Below are 17,001 nucleotides of genomic sequence, written 5' to 3'. Positions count from 1 at the left end.
AAAAAAAATTCGAGGATTTCATAAAATTGTGCATAAACAAAGGTGTCATACAACTTGAACCTTTGCATAGTGAGTAAGATTCAGATTTTACTAGAGTGACTCGAAGTCTTGAACTCTATCTCCGACATCAAACCGCACACAACCTTTTCATAGGTGTATTCTATAAAGCCCATGTGTTAAAGGTCATGCACGTCTATCCCGATATAGTGAACGCTCTAGAATTTTTTGCCCAAAATTTCAGATGAAGCGGCCCCCACTTCCACATTCACATAGGTGAGTCTATCAAGAGTACTCCTGTAGCCTAGGTACTCCACTCAACATAGAGTATAGACCTCATTAAGAATTAAGAATTTTTTCATAACTCATCCTCTTGTTATTTCAGGAATCAAGCTGCTTTCACTTATAACAACATGTTCATCTCATATCATTTCATAACTTGTTATTACCCATTGAACCTAGTTCTTGGGATCTCCAGTCATTTAGGCCGGGTTACCATCATGAATGATCATCGCAGTAAGGGCAATAGTCTCATTCTTTTAGAAGTGTTATGAACTTTCTCTCTAGCTAATCCTTTTGTCAAAGGATCTGCTAAATTATCATTAGTGCGTACGTGATCCATTCTAACAGCTCCTGTTGAGAGTAATTCTCTAACAGTGTTGTGCTTACGACGTATTTGTCATTTTTTATCATTGTAATAACGGTTCTTAATTTTTTCAATAACCACGGTACTATCGCAATGGATCAACATAGTTGCTATCGATCTTTCCCATAAAGGAATCTTTGCAAGTAAGCTTCTCAGCCAACTTGCTTCCTCACTGGCAGTTGCTAGTGCTATCATCTCATATTCCATACTGTACTAAGCTAAGATAGTCTGTTTCTTTGACTTCCAAGAAACAGCCCCACCAGCTATGTTAAATATATAGCCGTTGGTTGCTTTGGAATCATCTGAAAGAGTGTTCCAATCTGCATCGTTGTATCCTTCAAGTATAGCATGAAACCTTTTATAATGTAATCCGAGGTTTATGGTTCTTTTAAGGTACCTCATTACCCTTTCAATAGTGTGCCAATGCTCCTTACTAGGTCTACTGGTAAACCTGCATAATAATCCCACAACATAGGCTATGTCGGGTCTAGTACAATCAGTGGCATACCTAAGGTTGCCAATGATACTTACGTACTCAGTTTGTCGTATACCTTCACTAGTGTGCTTAAACAGTTTTATACTTGGATCATATGGTGTACTAGCAGGTTTATAGTCAAAGTAGTCATATTTCTTTAAGATCTTCTCAATGTAGTGAGATTGATCCAGAGAAATTTCCTCTATTGACCTGGTAATCTTAATACCAAGGATTACACCTGTTTCTCCGAGGTCTTCCATATCAAAGTTGTTACGCAACAATGATTTCACATCGTTCACTACATGAATATTTGAACCAAATATGAGAAGGTCATTGACATATAGACATATGATAGTGCAAATATTATTTACAGATTTATAGTAAATGCATTTGTCACTTTCATTCACCTTAAACCCATTCGAGACTATTAAGTTATCAAACTTTTCATGCCACTGCTTAGGTGCTTGTTTTAGACCATACAAAGATTTATCTAACTTGCAGACTTTATCTTCTTGTCCATGAATCACAAACCCTTCAGGTTGCTCCATATAGATTTCCTCTTCCAATTCACCATTTAAAAAAGCAGTTTTAACATCCATTTGGTGTACCACTAGACTATGAATAACAGCAAGAGATATTAGCACCCGAATAGATGTTATTCTAGTGACTGGTGAAAAGGTGTCGAAGAAATCCACATTCTCTCTTTGCCTAAAACCCTTGGCTATAAGGCGAGCCCTGTATTTATCCACAGTACCATCAGGTTTTAGTTTCTTTTTCAAGATCCATTTACAACCAATTGGTTTGCAACCAGGAGGCAAGTCTACTAAATGCCAGGTCTTGTTAGATTCTAAAGAATCCATCTCATCATTAATGGCTTCTTGCCACAAGTCAGCATCCAAAGAAGACAAAGCTTTTTTGAGGTTTGATGGATCCTCCTCTAATGTATAGGTCATATAATCGGGCCCATAGTCTTTAGTAATTTTTTCTCTCTTACCTCTTCGAGGCTCTATTTCTGATTCTGGTTGTGCAAGATTTTCACTACTAATAGCAGGAAGGTGACTGGATGAAGTGCCCCCACTATTCCTTAATTTAAAAGAAAATTTATTTTCATAAAAATCAGCATCATTTGACTCTATGATCACTTTTGCATTTAGGTCATAAAACCTATACACTTTGCTATTAATAACATAACCAATGAACATACATTCATAGGCTCTACTTGCGAGTTTAACCCTCTTGGGGTCTGGGATCCTTACATAGGCCAGACATCCCCAAGTTCTCAAATAGGACAAATTTGGTTGTCTTTTCTTTAATATCTCATAGGGAGATGTCTTGCTTTTTGATTTGGGGATTCTATTTAGCACATAACAAACAGTTAATAAAATTTTGCCCCACCAAAAAGATGTTGCACTAGAACTCAACATAGTAGCTACAACTAATTCTGTAAAAGTTTCGTTCTTTCTTTCAGCTTTACCGTTCATTTCAGGTGATTATGTAGCAATCGTCTCATGTATGATTCCATGAAAATTATAAAACTCATTAAACAATCTAAAATCATACTTTGTGCCTCTATCACTTCGAAGTTTCTTAATTTTCTTATTGAATTGATTTTCAATTTCTGTTACATATAACTGAAACATGTCAAGCGCTTCACTTTTATTTTTCATAAGATATACATATGTATAATCATAACAGTCATCAATAAAAGTGATAAAATATCGTTTTCCATTTCTGGTCAACGTTCCATCAAATTCACATATATCAGAATGTATTAAATCCAATGGCTCATATTCTTTAACTACTGATTTATGTGATTTCTTAGTTATTTTAGATTGACTGCAAAAAAAAACATTTTTCAAAGTGATTTGAAGATAGCTTTGGTCATGTTAGATATGCAACGACTATTTATATGACAAAGTCTAGAATGCTAGATATTAAAATCACACAGTGTCGCAACATGCCCTTTTGCGAGCGCGCGAGGCGAGGCTCACGGGTGCGATTTCCAAAGAAGGAAAGATGCGCGGAGTCGCCACCAACGTTTATTTATGGAAAACATCAAAAAAACCGAAGGAAACCGGTCATAAAGAATATTCCAAGTTCGGGAGTTGTATTTACGTTTGAGGAAGGTATTAGCACCTCTCACGTTTGTCTCAAAGGACAACAGCCTTATTTTTAGAATTGTGGAAATTGTGTTACCTTAACTTTTATTTCTTTTTATTTTTGAGGTTGACAAAAGCGGGGCTCTTACTCCTACGTACCCTCCATTGAAGAGGAAATCAGACCTACGTAGTTCTCTTTAATGGTGAATCAAACAATTCTTTTTACTTGGAAGGTGATCATTTTAAGGCGTTGGACCTTAAAAATGATCCATTTACTTGGTAAGGAAAACTGAGATATTGAATTTTCAAATCCTTTTTTAGTGATTTTTGTGGACGAGCTTGACTTTGCGGGTTGATTTTAGTCTTAGTTTCACTTTAGTTATTAGTCAATTCAATTAAGAAAGAGAAATCTCAAAGAGAAACATCCGATTGATTTTTCCGCTTTATTTTACTAAAAGGTTTTTTTTATTATTATATTATTATTTTACCTCTTTTTTTATTTCCAACGTGTTTACGGCACGACCGAACGGTCGGATTTCATTTTAATAGAAATTAACGGATAATACAAATCAAATGATCGGTGAAAATTTATTTTATTTTTTTATTAAGCGAGAAATGACTTAAATAAATGACTGAAGCACGTCAAAAGGGGGTACGGAAAGTAAATGAAACGAGAATAAAAGTACACAAAACAAATGGGGACCACCACGGGTACATAGAATGAATTGAAAAGCTCGATTTGGGGTACTTACCGGTTGAAGACCGAAAAACAATGAAGAACGAACGATGAATGTCGAAGAACGGTTGAAAATCTTCGGGTAATTACCCACGAAAACGTTACGGAAGCGTCTCGACTTGGATTTTCTTCACGGAAACAATTTTCCTCAGCAATTTCAAGTGAATACGAAGTGCCAAGAAGGCTGAACCCCTTTCTTCTTCACTTCTTCCCCTATTTATAGCAAAATAGGGGAGGAGCTTGCCACCCAGCTCGCCCAGGCGAGACAGGTTGCTTCCTCCAAAAGCAACCGCCTTCTGGAGGAAGAATCTGGAAGGCCCAAGTGGGTCTGGTTGCTATTTGCACCCCCATTTTTACTAAATACACACCCTTTACTTTTTTTTGTGATTCTTTTTCCGTAACGTTACGAAACTTTACGAATTTCGTAACGATACTTATTTTCTTTCCGTAAGGTTATGGAACCTTACAGATCATGTATTTACTCTTTTTTAGCTTTCGAAAAAGTTACGAAAACTCACGGATTGCGTAACAATACTTCCTTTTGGTTTTCGTCACATTACGGAATTTCACGGATTGCGTAACCACGCTTCCTTTTGATTTCCGGCACGTCTCAGGACTTCACATATTGTGCAACAAAGAGTGCCAAGTACCTCGAAGCGGTCAATTAAAGGTTGCATGCCATCAAGCAATAGTCCCCGGACGAAATTAGAGTATGACACACAGCAAGTAAGCAGAAGGAGAAACTTTATTAATATCAAGATTCAATTTGAACATGTCATCAGTGGCGTACCCTTTCCCTACAAATATCCCATTCTTGGTCAAAGTAAATAAATTTGCACCTATGGTCTGAGTAAACTCAGCCTTGTTTAAAAGAAAACCAGAAACCAGATTCTTTCTCATCTCTGGAGTATGCATCACATTTTTTAGGATCAAAGTCTTTTCAGAGGTAAACTTCAGTTCAACATCTCCAGTTCCAGCAACAGTAGTGGTGTGAGAATCACCCAACAGCACTTTCTTATTTTCAACATTCTTGTATGTTTTAAACATAGCACGATCATAGCAGACATGGCGGGAGGCGCCAGTGTCTACCCACCATCCATCTGATCCTCCAATCATATTGATCTCAGTTATCACAGCTATGCATGGCTCTTGAGTCACGTTAGCCTGGGGAGCACCTGTCATTGAAGGATTTCTGCATTTACGTGTCATATGTCCTGGTTTGCCACAATTGTAGTAGAGGAATGGTTCACCAGGATTATTCTTGGCAGGTGGATGTTGTCTAGCATGTTGGACCCTTGGGGGGTTCTTGTTGCGATTGGAGGTATTGTTCACATTGCGGTTCTGATTCTTAAAGTTTTTGTCAGTAGGCTTCATAACTGCACCTGTGTTCTTCCTTTTAGTGTTGTTGTGAGACACAACCAACACTTCATCTTTCTGATCTTGTATGTGTGCCTCTTCCTCAATGCGCAGACGTGTGATCAGAGACTCCAAAGAGAATTCTTTGGTCTTGTGTCTGAAAAGGTTTTTGAAATCCTTCCAACCAAGAGGCAGCTTGTCTATGATGACAACAACCTAAAATTGCTCATCCAAAGTCATACCCTCTGATATGATATCATGAGTAATTTTCTGTATCTCATGGGATTGAGACTCTACTGATTTATCATCAATCATTTGATACTTGAGGTAGTGGCTAACAATTTTAGTCCCAGCTTCCTCAGTATCATGCTTCTTTTCCAGAGCCAGCCAAACTAACTTGGTAGACTTATATGGGCTATAATAATCATAGAGATCATCAGCTAACCCATTCAGAATGAAATTCTTGCATAGGTAATCATTTTCATTCCAGAGAGCTAATTTCATAGTCATTTTATCCTTCACTTCCTTCTCAGCATCTTCAGGTACCACTGGAATATCAGTGTTTAAAACATAGGCAACTTTCCTCATAGTTAAAGAAAACATCATCTTTTGTTGCCAACGTTTGAAATGATACCCTTCAAACTTAAAAGGTTTGTTGAGGTCATTGTTGTTCGAACCAGTAATCTCTACGATAGCCATGGCAGAACCGAAACGCATCTTAAAATTGTTGTTAAAATAATTTATGGCAAACCAAAAAAATTACTAGCTGAGTCGCGGACAATGTCGCTTTCTTTAAGACGTTTCGTGGCACTGCAAAAAATTGTGCAAACAGACTATCAACCACGACGTCCCGAGGATAAAACAGCTCAAATCACTGTATAAGATTCTCATTGCACTGAGAGAACCTTTCTAGAATTACACCCTCTTATATGACTTGAAAACTCACTCTAATATCCAACTGAAAATATGACTTGAAAAGTCACTCTAACAGTCAACCGAGAATTTAGTGCGACAGAAAAAAAGAGAGAGAAGTTTGCCGGAAATGCATCGGCTGAGATTTGGGAGGAAAAAAGAAAAGTGAAGGAAATGTTTCTCAACGGGGACAAGAAAAAATGAAGAAATGGGTTCTCTATATATAGGGAGTGAAACACTATTCAAGTGTTTACCCTGAGCAATGTGGGACTTGAAGCTTTTTTTTTTCAAACTTTCACCCATTGTCTCCTTTGTTCTAACAGTACGCCAGGCCATAAATTATTTAGAAAAAGGATTGAAGGAATCTAAGAACATTGATAAAACTGGAAAATTTATTTCTCCAAGACAACTGTACAAATCTGATAAATACAACTAGTATGTATCCACAAGTAAATGGAATTTATCTACTTTTGTGAATTCTGTTCAGGTGTGATGGAAATGACAGCCAACTATCAAGTGTAGACAAGAGCCAAGTCATTGTGACCCGTGCACTGAATTTTATTCATAAAATTGGTAAACATTATCAAACAATTTAGAGAAACAATCAGCTACCTTCAAATGCAAGTCCCCTGCATCAATTGAGAAAAAGTGTGATTAGGATTCATAACTATTAGACTGATGATTGATCATCAGATAGCAAAAACTGCAAGGAGAATACACTATCTCCTGCCAAAAGAAATATAGGTAAATAAAACTGGTCAATTATATTGCTCTTCTAGTTTAGATAGAAATCTATACAAAAAAATACCAACAATTCATAGGACAATGTTTAGATATTTAATGGTGAGTGGACTGGAACCATTTTATTGTTTAGATGTTTTTCAGATGGAACGGAAAAAAAAAAAGAAAAAAAATGATTTCATTTTGTATCCCCTATATTGGAGGATAAGAACAAGCTTGAAATCTAGTTTGGTCTTTGTATCCTGTAAGTTTGAAGTTTAAAGCATATGGGCACATGAAAAGGAAAAAAATGGGATTAGTACTCAAGCAAATAGTTGCAAGTTCACTGTCCACGCACAGATATTTAGAAAACATCAACAGAATTACCACAAAAAAAAAAAAAGATAACATCAAGAGCTGATGTCCAAAAAGTTATTAATATTCTTTAAATTTAGAAAACTTCAAGAGGACAAGATTGAATAGTACCACTGTAATACATGTAATTCAAAATGATCAAAACCAGCTTGAATAATAACATTTCGAAAGGACAAGAAATTTTTCAACCAAAATATCAAATAATAGCATTTTGGTTATAAACTTCTAACAAATAATGAGCTAATCTCACAGAAACATGTGAAATTGAAATGGGACCACAACTCTAGGTCAGAAGAAGTGATGTGATACAAAAACAGTTATCACAATCATCATTGATAATTTGATGTAAAAATAAATAGCTTTTAAGTAAACAGAACAAGATAATCATATTAAATAAAATCTAGTTTGATGAGCTCATAAAAGTTGTCCTTTCAATTGGTGGAGTCGTGGAGAAACAAGACTTTTACAGACTGGATAAGAAAGACAACTATATCATTCTGTTAGATAACAAAAATATCCTACCAAACACTCATCGAAAACATTCTAACGTTAAAAATTAATTAGAGTTTAATGTCTATGTACTGACAGTGTAAAACAGTTTTACACTATCATTCAATCATAAATCATCATTTGAATTACTAAGATAATTATTTTAAAAGTCAATAAACTTACCATACATGGTGGATCATAATTGGAAAACTATGTAAAACTTTTTACATTGTCAATGTATAACCCTTTTACTCAATTAATTAATATCATCAATTACTAGTAGGCTCTAGTTTTTTTCTGAATCAACTTCATCCTAGAAGAAAGGATGGATTCTTCACTAAGTATACAGCCATTTATCCGATGCCTTAAAGCTTAAGCAGAAAGATAACACGGTAAATTTAAAGAACAATAAGTAGCAATTACTTACAATTTATGCACTATGTCACAACCAATTTTGTTTCATGCAGACGATCTTCAGTCATCACATTACTCCTCTTGTCGTCATTCTTCTCTTTGTCAAATGCAAACTCCAGTTGTTTCTCCACTGACTTGACAATTGCTGTTCGCTTGGATCTTAACCTGTATGGGGGAGATGCATTGAATGCCTTATTGTTGGGAATGTCAATCCCATTGCCATGGCTTGCTGGACTCCTGGAGAAATGCCCAGAACCAGAATCATCATCGGTTCTCTCTGTTTTAGAAGTATGTGGATTGTTATCTACTTTCAAAACTTTACTGGGACTGGTGAGTGTTTGGGCCCCAGTTTTTCTCCTCCTCAATATGGAAGGAGTATTTGGAAAAGTATTAGCAGCCTTTTTCAAGATCGATTCAGGTGTCTCAGTGCATAATTGACTACCCTTCACTCGAGGTGGAGTGAAGAAACCAATAGGTGACATTGTTGGACTTGGACAGTACTCATTCTGCTGGCAAATATAATTTAAATAAAGAGAATCTATGGGAACTGAACCATCTAACTGTGGTGGCTCATAACACAAAGAACCACAGGTAGGGCTTTCTTGAGAAGATGTTCCAATTAACCTGGTACTGCTCATGTCACCATTGTTTGTACAATGCTCAAAATTTGAGTTTCCATTGATTCCAGAATTCTCAGATATTAGCCCAAAAGTTGTTCCAAAATTAGCTCTAGACAATTGTTCTGAGTTGCTACAGCTGAGATCAATGTTTGATGATCCAGGCTTGCATTCTACACAGTCAGAATCAGCAGATTCATTTGCAGGAACACTTGAACAATCACCAACTTCTCTAACTGTGCCAGAGGACTCAAACTGATTCCTGCCCCGGTCATCTAGCTTACTAATGGATGTAGTTTCAGATGATGTTTCAACAGCTGCATTTAATTCTTTATTTGAACAACCAAGTATTGATTTACTAGCAGAACGTCTAATTGTATCTTTGACAGGAACTTGTGGACTATTCTTAGGAATTGGTGGAAGTCTTCCTGTAGCTAAATAAAAATCCAACTTTTTCTTCAAAGAACTATTCCAGTGATTCTTTATTGCATTATCAGTCCTGAAGAAGAAAATTCACAGACAAATATTAACCTTTGTCACAATATAATTCAAATGGCATGTCATTCCATCAAAAAATAAATCTTGTACTAGGAGGTTGTATAATCAACAAAGTGTGTGGTCCTTCTTACATAACTTTTATGATCATTGAAGTATTTTTTGCCTTTTTTTATTTTGCAGGAATTCACTCTACAACTTACTTAAACTATACAATGGGGTGCTTCCACTAATTATGTTTTGAAGAACGTTGACAAATCTTCAGAACTTACATTTTCAGAAATTGCAAAAAGGAAAAACCTCAAGAGATACATCTCAGTGCAAACTTGCATAGGGAAAATTTAACAAGTGAGAAAAACAAGATGACAATATAGATTTCAAGATTTTCAAATTAAGAAGACCAATATTTCTTATCATCAGTAGAATAGCTACTGCTTGGTGCTACTGCTAACTACAGCATTCTCTTTTTTATTGTAGAATTTTTCTCTCTTTTCTGAGGTTGGAGGTGGTTTGAGTGAAAAGTTCATTAAGAGAAACAAGAGTATTGAAGAGAGATCACATGACCCTTAAATTGGGTTTCCCTAACAGTCATGTTCAGAATTGGGTAGCTTTGTTGCATTTATCTTTTATTATTTTTTTTCTTTGTTGTTTCATGTTTCAGGCTTATGTTAAAAAGATTCCTACTTCAATTTCTCTATAATTCTTTCATGTCTTAATGAATTTCTTATTTTATTTTGAAAATGAAATGTAAGTAGAATATATTGTTCCAAGATTTTATTATTGAGAGAGCAAGAGAGATACATCCAAGTACCACCACCACCAAAAAAACAACAGTTTGGAACTAGCCCAAGATGATACTTCACAATTAGCGTAACATAAAGATTACATTCCATGATTTTTGCTATGATCTTAATTTCCTTCATAACTAAAGAATTAAAAGAAAACAGACCTTCCATGAAGGACCTTAGCTATTTCAGCCCATTTGTTCCCATGTATACGATGAGCATTCATCAAGGACAATTCCTCTTCCAAAGTCCAGGCATCCTTCTTTATGTCAGGGTTAAGATGATTGTGCCACCTGAAAATATTCGAAAAGAAAAAAGCAGTATAATCTCAGTAACCCATATGCAAAGAAAGTTTTAGTAGTCAAATTGTCAGTTTAAACTTTAAACAAAAGGATATGCAGATGGAATAAAGACTTGAAAAGTTGAAGATGATATGCAAGAAACAGATCTAAAATTTATATTTAATGATATGGAGGGCAACATTTATCAATAAAAAGGTTAAAAAAAGATACAAAAAGAAATAACTTTCACATGATCTTCAGTTAACCTACCGCTCTCGACATTGTTTGCCTATTCGACCGGGTAAAGACTTGGCTATCAAAGACCATTTTGTAGGCCCATATTTTGACACCAGTTCAACAATTTTATCATCCTCCTGTAAGCAAAGCAAGAGAAGTTATTGCTTGAATAAAATTGTAGGAAAAATGAAAAAGAAAAGGACCAAGTTTCAACCTCCTGTGTCCAAGGTCCTTTAACAAGTTCTGGATTAAGAACTTTTTGCCATCTGTGCAGACACTGAACTTCTGATCTATCAGGGAAAAACTCAGCTGCATTCCACATTTTAAATAGGTGTCACAAAAATGAGCATAATGATTTCACCAAACCCACATGACCAAATTCCTAGGCTTACAAATTACACACATGACCATTATCCATCACAGAACAAATTACAAACAAACATTATTATAACTAGGGGGAAAAGAGACTCCATGCCTTTTAAAAAAAATTTGAAAAAAAAAATAATATTGGGTAGTTTTAGGATGTGAGTGGGGTGTGGGTTGGTTGAGGAGAAATGTATAGGGATAAAAAAGAAATTTGAAAAGATGGGTTTAGGGACAAAATGGGAAAAGAAATGTCTATACCAAAATATGACATCCCCTTTATTAATAGTAAAATGAAAGATGCAAATAGAAGTTAGAAAGTTTTAATTTTAGTTATTTTCATTCTAACTTTCTGAGTTCCAAAGAAGTGAAAAACTGTGGGAATCCATACATTATTTCAGGAATGTATATATTTTATTTTATCTTATCCTGTCATTAATTTGATATATTGGCCTTCATTGCCAATGATTCTCTGCCTGCCATTCTTCTTCTGATAACCTTCATGATAGTTGATCCCTTCTTCTGCCAGTTATATGCATGGTATATCACTGTGTAACCTTCAAACTTTGATCACGTGGTGTGTGGGCTTTGTTTTCCTGATGTCGGACAAAGAGAATATTGAACACAGTTGACAAAACAGGAGATGCTGGATACCGACAGCATGGAGAATTGCAGAATATCCATTCTGCGTATAGGCTGAATTTGAAGAATTATCAAAAAGTCTCAACTTGTTCATTCAGTGCTAAAAGGAAAAGAAAAGCTGATTCACCTAATGATTAATAGGCCTACAAATGGAGAGACCCTATGTTTGCAGCATGGGACAGAGAAGACTCCATGATTATAGCTTGGCTATGGAATTCAATGATCCCAGAAATTAGTGGCACTTGCATTAAATATGAGATGCAGTAGAGCACCTATTCCAAAGCCAAAGAAGTCGTTCAAGTATATGAAGTAAAGGTGAAAACAGTAGTGGCAAAACAAGGAAACAAAATAGTTATTGAAAGTGCTAATCAACTGAAGTCTTCTCAAGAAGAGGCTAGATCATTATAGAGTGATAAAAACTACATGCACTGATGATGCAGCAGTTCTCAAGGAAATTATTGAGCATGACAGAGTCTATGACTTCCTTGTTGGTATGAAATCCGAGTTTGATCAAATCAGAACTCAAATTTTGGGAAAAACAACAAATTACATGTTTCAATGACATGCTGGCTATTGCACAAAGTGAAGACACCAAGAGTTTACTGTTGGATACCCAAACTATTGATAGTTCACCAATGGTAGATGAACTTGTTGAAAGTGGTTCAGTAAATGTGATATTGTGGGGCACGTGCACCAACTGCAACAAGGCACATTACACCCGAGAGAAGTGCTGGAAAGTGCATGGAAAACCTCCTAGTCAAGAATGGGGACAAAAGGGAGAGGGGGGGGGGGGGTCTGCAAGGAAGAATAGACATACTCATGCTGCTGCTGCTGGAACAAATGAAGAAAATAAGCCTGAATCCACCGATCTTGATCAGGAAGGGATAGAAAGGATAAGAATTTTCCTTGGCAGACTAGAAAAACCAACAGGTACTTGTACTTTGGCATATTCAGGTAAGCTTCCATTCTCATTTGGATTAAATGTCTCTGAAACATCTTCTACCCAGTTATGGATATTGGATTCATGAGCCACAGATCACATGATGACACTGACACCCTTATCCAAACACTTCGCCACATGTTCACCATGTCCCAAGAGTAAGAAAATTAACATGCAAATGGGACTGTTGTAACTATAGCTGGTTTAAGAGATATCCAAATCTTCATATCCCACAGTTATTCACCAAGCTTGTTTCCATACAAAATTTACAAAAGATTTATTCCATAACGTGATATAGCTTAGCAATTATTGTGAATTTTAGGGATTTGAGGAGGATGTTTGGACATGGTCGAGAATGGAATGACCTCTACTACCTTGAAGAATCAAATTTGTCTACTATGGTTAAGACAGTTTACCACATACATTCATGTCTGATTCTATGTTATCCAACAAAAAGATTTTTCTTTATCATTGTTGGTAAGGGCATCCTTCTTTTAGGAATGTCAAAGTTCTATTTCCTTCTTCATTTACAAAATTAGATGTTGAGTCTTCATTGTGAGGTGCGTGAGCTAGCTAAACACAAGCATGTACCATTGCTAATAAGCAATAAAAGAAGCACATTTCCCTTTTAGCTTGTTCATACAAATTTATAGGGTCCCTCAACTGTTCCTAATGTGTCCAATGCTCAATGGTTTGTAACTTTTATTGATAATTGTCCATATGTTACTTGGCTTTTCTTACTAAAACACAAATCTTCAGTAAGCACTGTTTTCCCAAGTTTCTTCTTTATGGTAAAAAATAAACTATTAGTCTTGTGGCCAAACACCACAACAAATGAGATTGCAGACAGGAGAAATGGACATCTTCTAAATCAAACATGAGCACTGTTGTATCAGATAAATGTGCCATAACACTTGTAGGGCGATGTTGTTCTTATGGCGACATAGGTTAACAAATTACCCTGTAGAGTCTAGAGTCTTACAATTACAATTAAAAACTCAAAATCCCAATGGATGTAGTTTCTTCCTTCTACTCAAATGTGTCCACTACAAACAATCTTAAACCCCAGATTCTTGAGTGTGTTTCATTTGTTCATATACATGATCAAGACAAGAGGAAACTTAATCCTAGATTCGTAAGATCAGTTTTGTTGGGTATTCTTCCACTTAAAAAGGACCTATGAAGCTCTACTGCAACAATAAATCAGCAATCAAGATCACTCATAGCTCAGTTCAGCGTGATTAGACTAAGAACATTGAAATGAATAGGCATTTTATCAAGGAGAAACTTGACAGTGGCTTAATATGTACTCTACATGTGCCCACTCAAGGACAACTCACGCATATCGTCACCAAGGGGTTGAGCAGCTCCAGCTCCACATGAGAATTCTATCCAACCTGGGAATGGAAAATACCTATTCACTAGCTAGAGGGGAAGCGTGGGAATCTGTATGCTATATGAGGAATGCATATATTTTACTTTATGTTATTCTATAATTAATTTGTATTACGCAATTAGTAAGTAACCGGTATAAATCCCAAAAATCACCGGATTACAGCTTAGAGAAGGGAGACATTTGTTTCTTTAATTAGCAACTATGACCTATGTATATAAACCGATTGATTATTCAATGAAATATGTATTCCTTTTCCTTTCATCCCTAATTTTCAAGACTAACAAAAAATTATCCTTGAGAGTCATGCCTATGACTTTTGAATTATATATTTCTTTTCTTTCAATTGCAATATTATCTAGCTCCACTCTACCAAGAAAACCATCAATAATAATGAGATAATTTGTATATAACAGTGTAGAAGTTTCATTGTATATAGTTTCCATGTTCCTTAAAGATTAAAGCAATGCCAGCTGAATCTATCTCAAAAGATGATGGATGGGCCTGCTTTATCCATAGAAAACATTGATGAGGAACTTTGCAAAAACAATATTTATCATATTTCTCATGCATTTTAGTTAAACTAGTTTAGAGATCTACAATACTTACTATCTGTTCAGTTCAAATATATAGGGTAAGCTCAAATACTCACTACAGTAATAATCAAGTATGCGTCGTAGCTATAAATATGTAAATCGCATATAAAGGTCATCACTGAATTATTGAACCAGATGTCTCCATAGCAAAAGCAACACAGCAATAACAAGTGATGCCAGAAGAACTAACTAGGGTAACTATAAATAAATACCTATTTTCTTCCAACTCTTTCCCTTAAAAACTGCAACAGCATTCCTTAATGTTTCATCCTGCAGCATGTTAAATAAAACATTAAGAAAAACAACAGTTATTATTAACTTGTATGTAAGCAACAATAATTGAGAGGACAAGCATAACAATCTTGGACTACACTTACAAATTCATAAAATCAACTGAGCTGAATTCACTATTTAATCAGCTTGCTAACAAGCAAGATTGCAAGAATATGTGTAACCAAAAAATTGATAAGTAAAAAACAAAACAGCTGTCTCCAATTAGTAAAGACTAACCTCCTGCGCTGTCCAACCACCCTTAGCACGCCTTATAGGGCCAGTGGTCCTCCTGCACCAAACATATTCATATAAAAAATAAAAAAATCAATGCATATAGATCACAGCAAAGCTTCAAATAGAGAAGAAAAAGTTCCACGGTATGAAGGGAATCAGCTACTTAATGCAGAATCTGAAATTAAGCCAATACCACAGATGTATAAAACATGCAGCAAAGAACACTGCCATCAAGATACAACTTGATGATCACAATTCATGACTGATACTGCAATGACAAAGTAAAGAACTTAACGGTTGTTACCGATGTGAGGGTGATGTGGATGCGGGGCTACATATCGCCGGAGACTTGTGAATTGCACTGCCACTGCCTTCAGATACAGAGGAGCAAGAAGCAGCAGTAGATTGCTTATTCTCCTGACAACACTCCTCTGATTTCACCACCTCAGCCATATCCTTCATACAAGAACCCAAAATCCTAATAAAGAAACCATAGCATATATCAAAAACAAAGAAAGCAAAATTCTCTCAGAACAACCCACCACATACCAACCATCGAAAAATTCAAAAAACCCAGCTCAAATTGGAAAAAAATTCAAACTTTCACAGCGGAAACAAATTTAAACAGAACCCAGATCTTAAAATCTATTATCAGATCAAACCTTCAATCCCCCCCCCCCCCCCCCCGCCCTCCCAAAAAAAGAAGAAAAATCTCACAATAAACATGAAACGCTCCACCAAAACCTATTTCAAGTCCTTGAAGATAAACGCAACGACTCGATCAAATCAAATATAAAGAAATTAACACCTGAATTTTGCAGAGTAAACAAAAAAGAAAAGGAAACGGAAACGGATAAAAAAAATCATGAATTTCTCCGAATAGCGAAGTACCTATGCTTGCAGAGAAGTGGCGGGAATTGAAGTGAAGCTCATAGAAGAAACCACGATTGCTTCTCTCTCTTCGCCTCTCTCTCTGAAGCTAAGGTTTCGAAAAATCCTCGAACGTTGAAACAATGGAAAATTGAAATTTAGTTGAAAAATAAATGTGCAACCTTATTTATTTATTTATTTATATCCGGGCAACGAATATACACATAATAATACTAATATAATAAAATAAATGTTTGAGCACCGACGTGACGTCGTCGTGAATAACCGTTAGGGGTGCGTGGCGTCACTGGCGTGGTTTACAGAGGCCGTCAGTTAACGGTGGGTTGTGAACGTTACTTGGGGGAACAAAAGTTTGAAACTCAAACGGCACTGAAGGCATGAGGGAGATAAAGGTCGAACAAGTTTAAGGGACCGGATTGGTATCTTGGTAATTTTGAGCCGTTGGATGAGAGGGAGTGGTGGCGATTTCAGGTCTTAGAAGGAAACGTTCTAACTAATTTGGAAGGTTAGAAAGATGTATTAATTATCAAACAAACTACTCATATTAGGTTGGGATGACACAACAACGGTTAAAAGGAAGGATTATAAAAGAGATATGTTATTCATATATAACAGTTCATAGAATAAGTCTCCAAAAACAAATCATATAATAACTAATCTAATGATATTTTTTATCTTTTATATTACATTTTATACTTTATTATTTTCTTTTTTTTTTGGAAAAAAGTTGTATATTAACTGTATAAAACAATTTTCCACTTTTATATTATCCCATCACAACTTATTATATATGATAAATTTGATGACTTTTATAAAAATTATCTTTAAAGTTATATTTATAATGACATGTGATTGAAAGATAATATAAAATTATTTTAAATCATTAATATATGATTATTAAATTTTAATTTCTTTTCTCCTTTTCTCTTTTAATTATAAATTAAAAATTTGTAAAATTAGTATAAACTAGTATTTTAGCTTGTGCATGTTACAAAATAATCTTTTATTTTACATAACTAAAATTATAATAAATAA

The 17,001-nt window shown here is 35.4% G+C and overlaps 1 protein-coding gene across 1 annotated transcript; it reads right to left on the bottom strand.

The window, feature by feature from the left end:
* Nucleotides 1-6,581: 6,581 nt before the first annotated feature.
* On the bottom strand, nt 6,582-16,118 carry LOC114397584 (transcription factor MYB3R-3-like). Its single transcript, XM_028359687.1, has 9 exons — nt 15,967-16,118; nt 15,380-15,553; nt 15,079-15,130; nt 14,781-14,838; nt 10,849-10,943; nt 10,668-10,771; nt 10,281-10,409; nt 8,233-9,335; nt 6,582-6,850 (listed from the first exon to the last, which is right to left on the bottom strand). The coding sequence occupies exons 2-8, from the start codon at nt 15,535-15,537 to the stop codon at nt 8,243-8,245; spliced, it is 1,689 nt and encodes a 562-aa protein (XP_028215488.1). The 5' UTR covers nt 15,538-15,553; nt 15,967-16,118; the 3' UTR covers nt 6,582-6,850; nt 8,233-8,242.
* Nucleotides 16,119-17,001: the final 883 nt, after the last annotated feature.

The sequence above is a fragment of the Glycine soja genome, chromosome 18 (assembly GCF_004193775.1).
Source record: "Glycine soja cultivar W05 chromosome 18, ASM419377v2, whole genome shotgun sequence".
Taxonomy (NCBI): domain Eukaryota; kingdom Viridiplantae; phylum Streptophyta; class Magnoliopsida; order Fabales; family Fabaceae; genus Glycine; species Glycine soja.
This window is presented reverse-complemented; position numbering and strand designations above follow the sequence as displayed.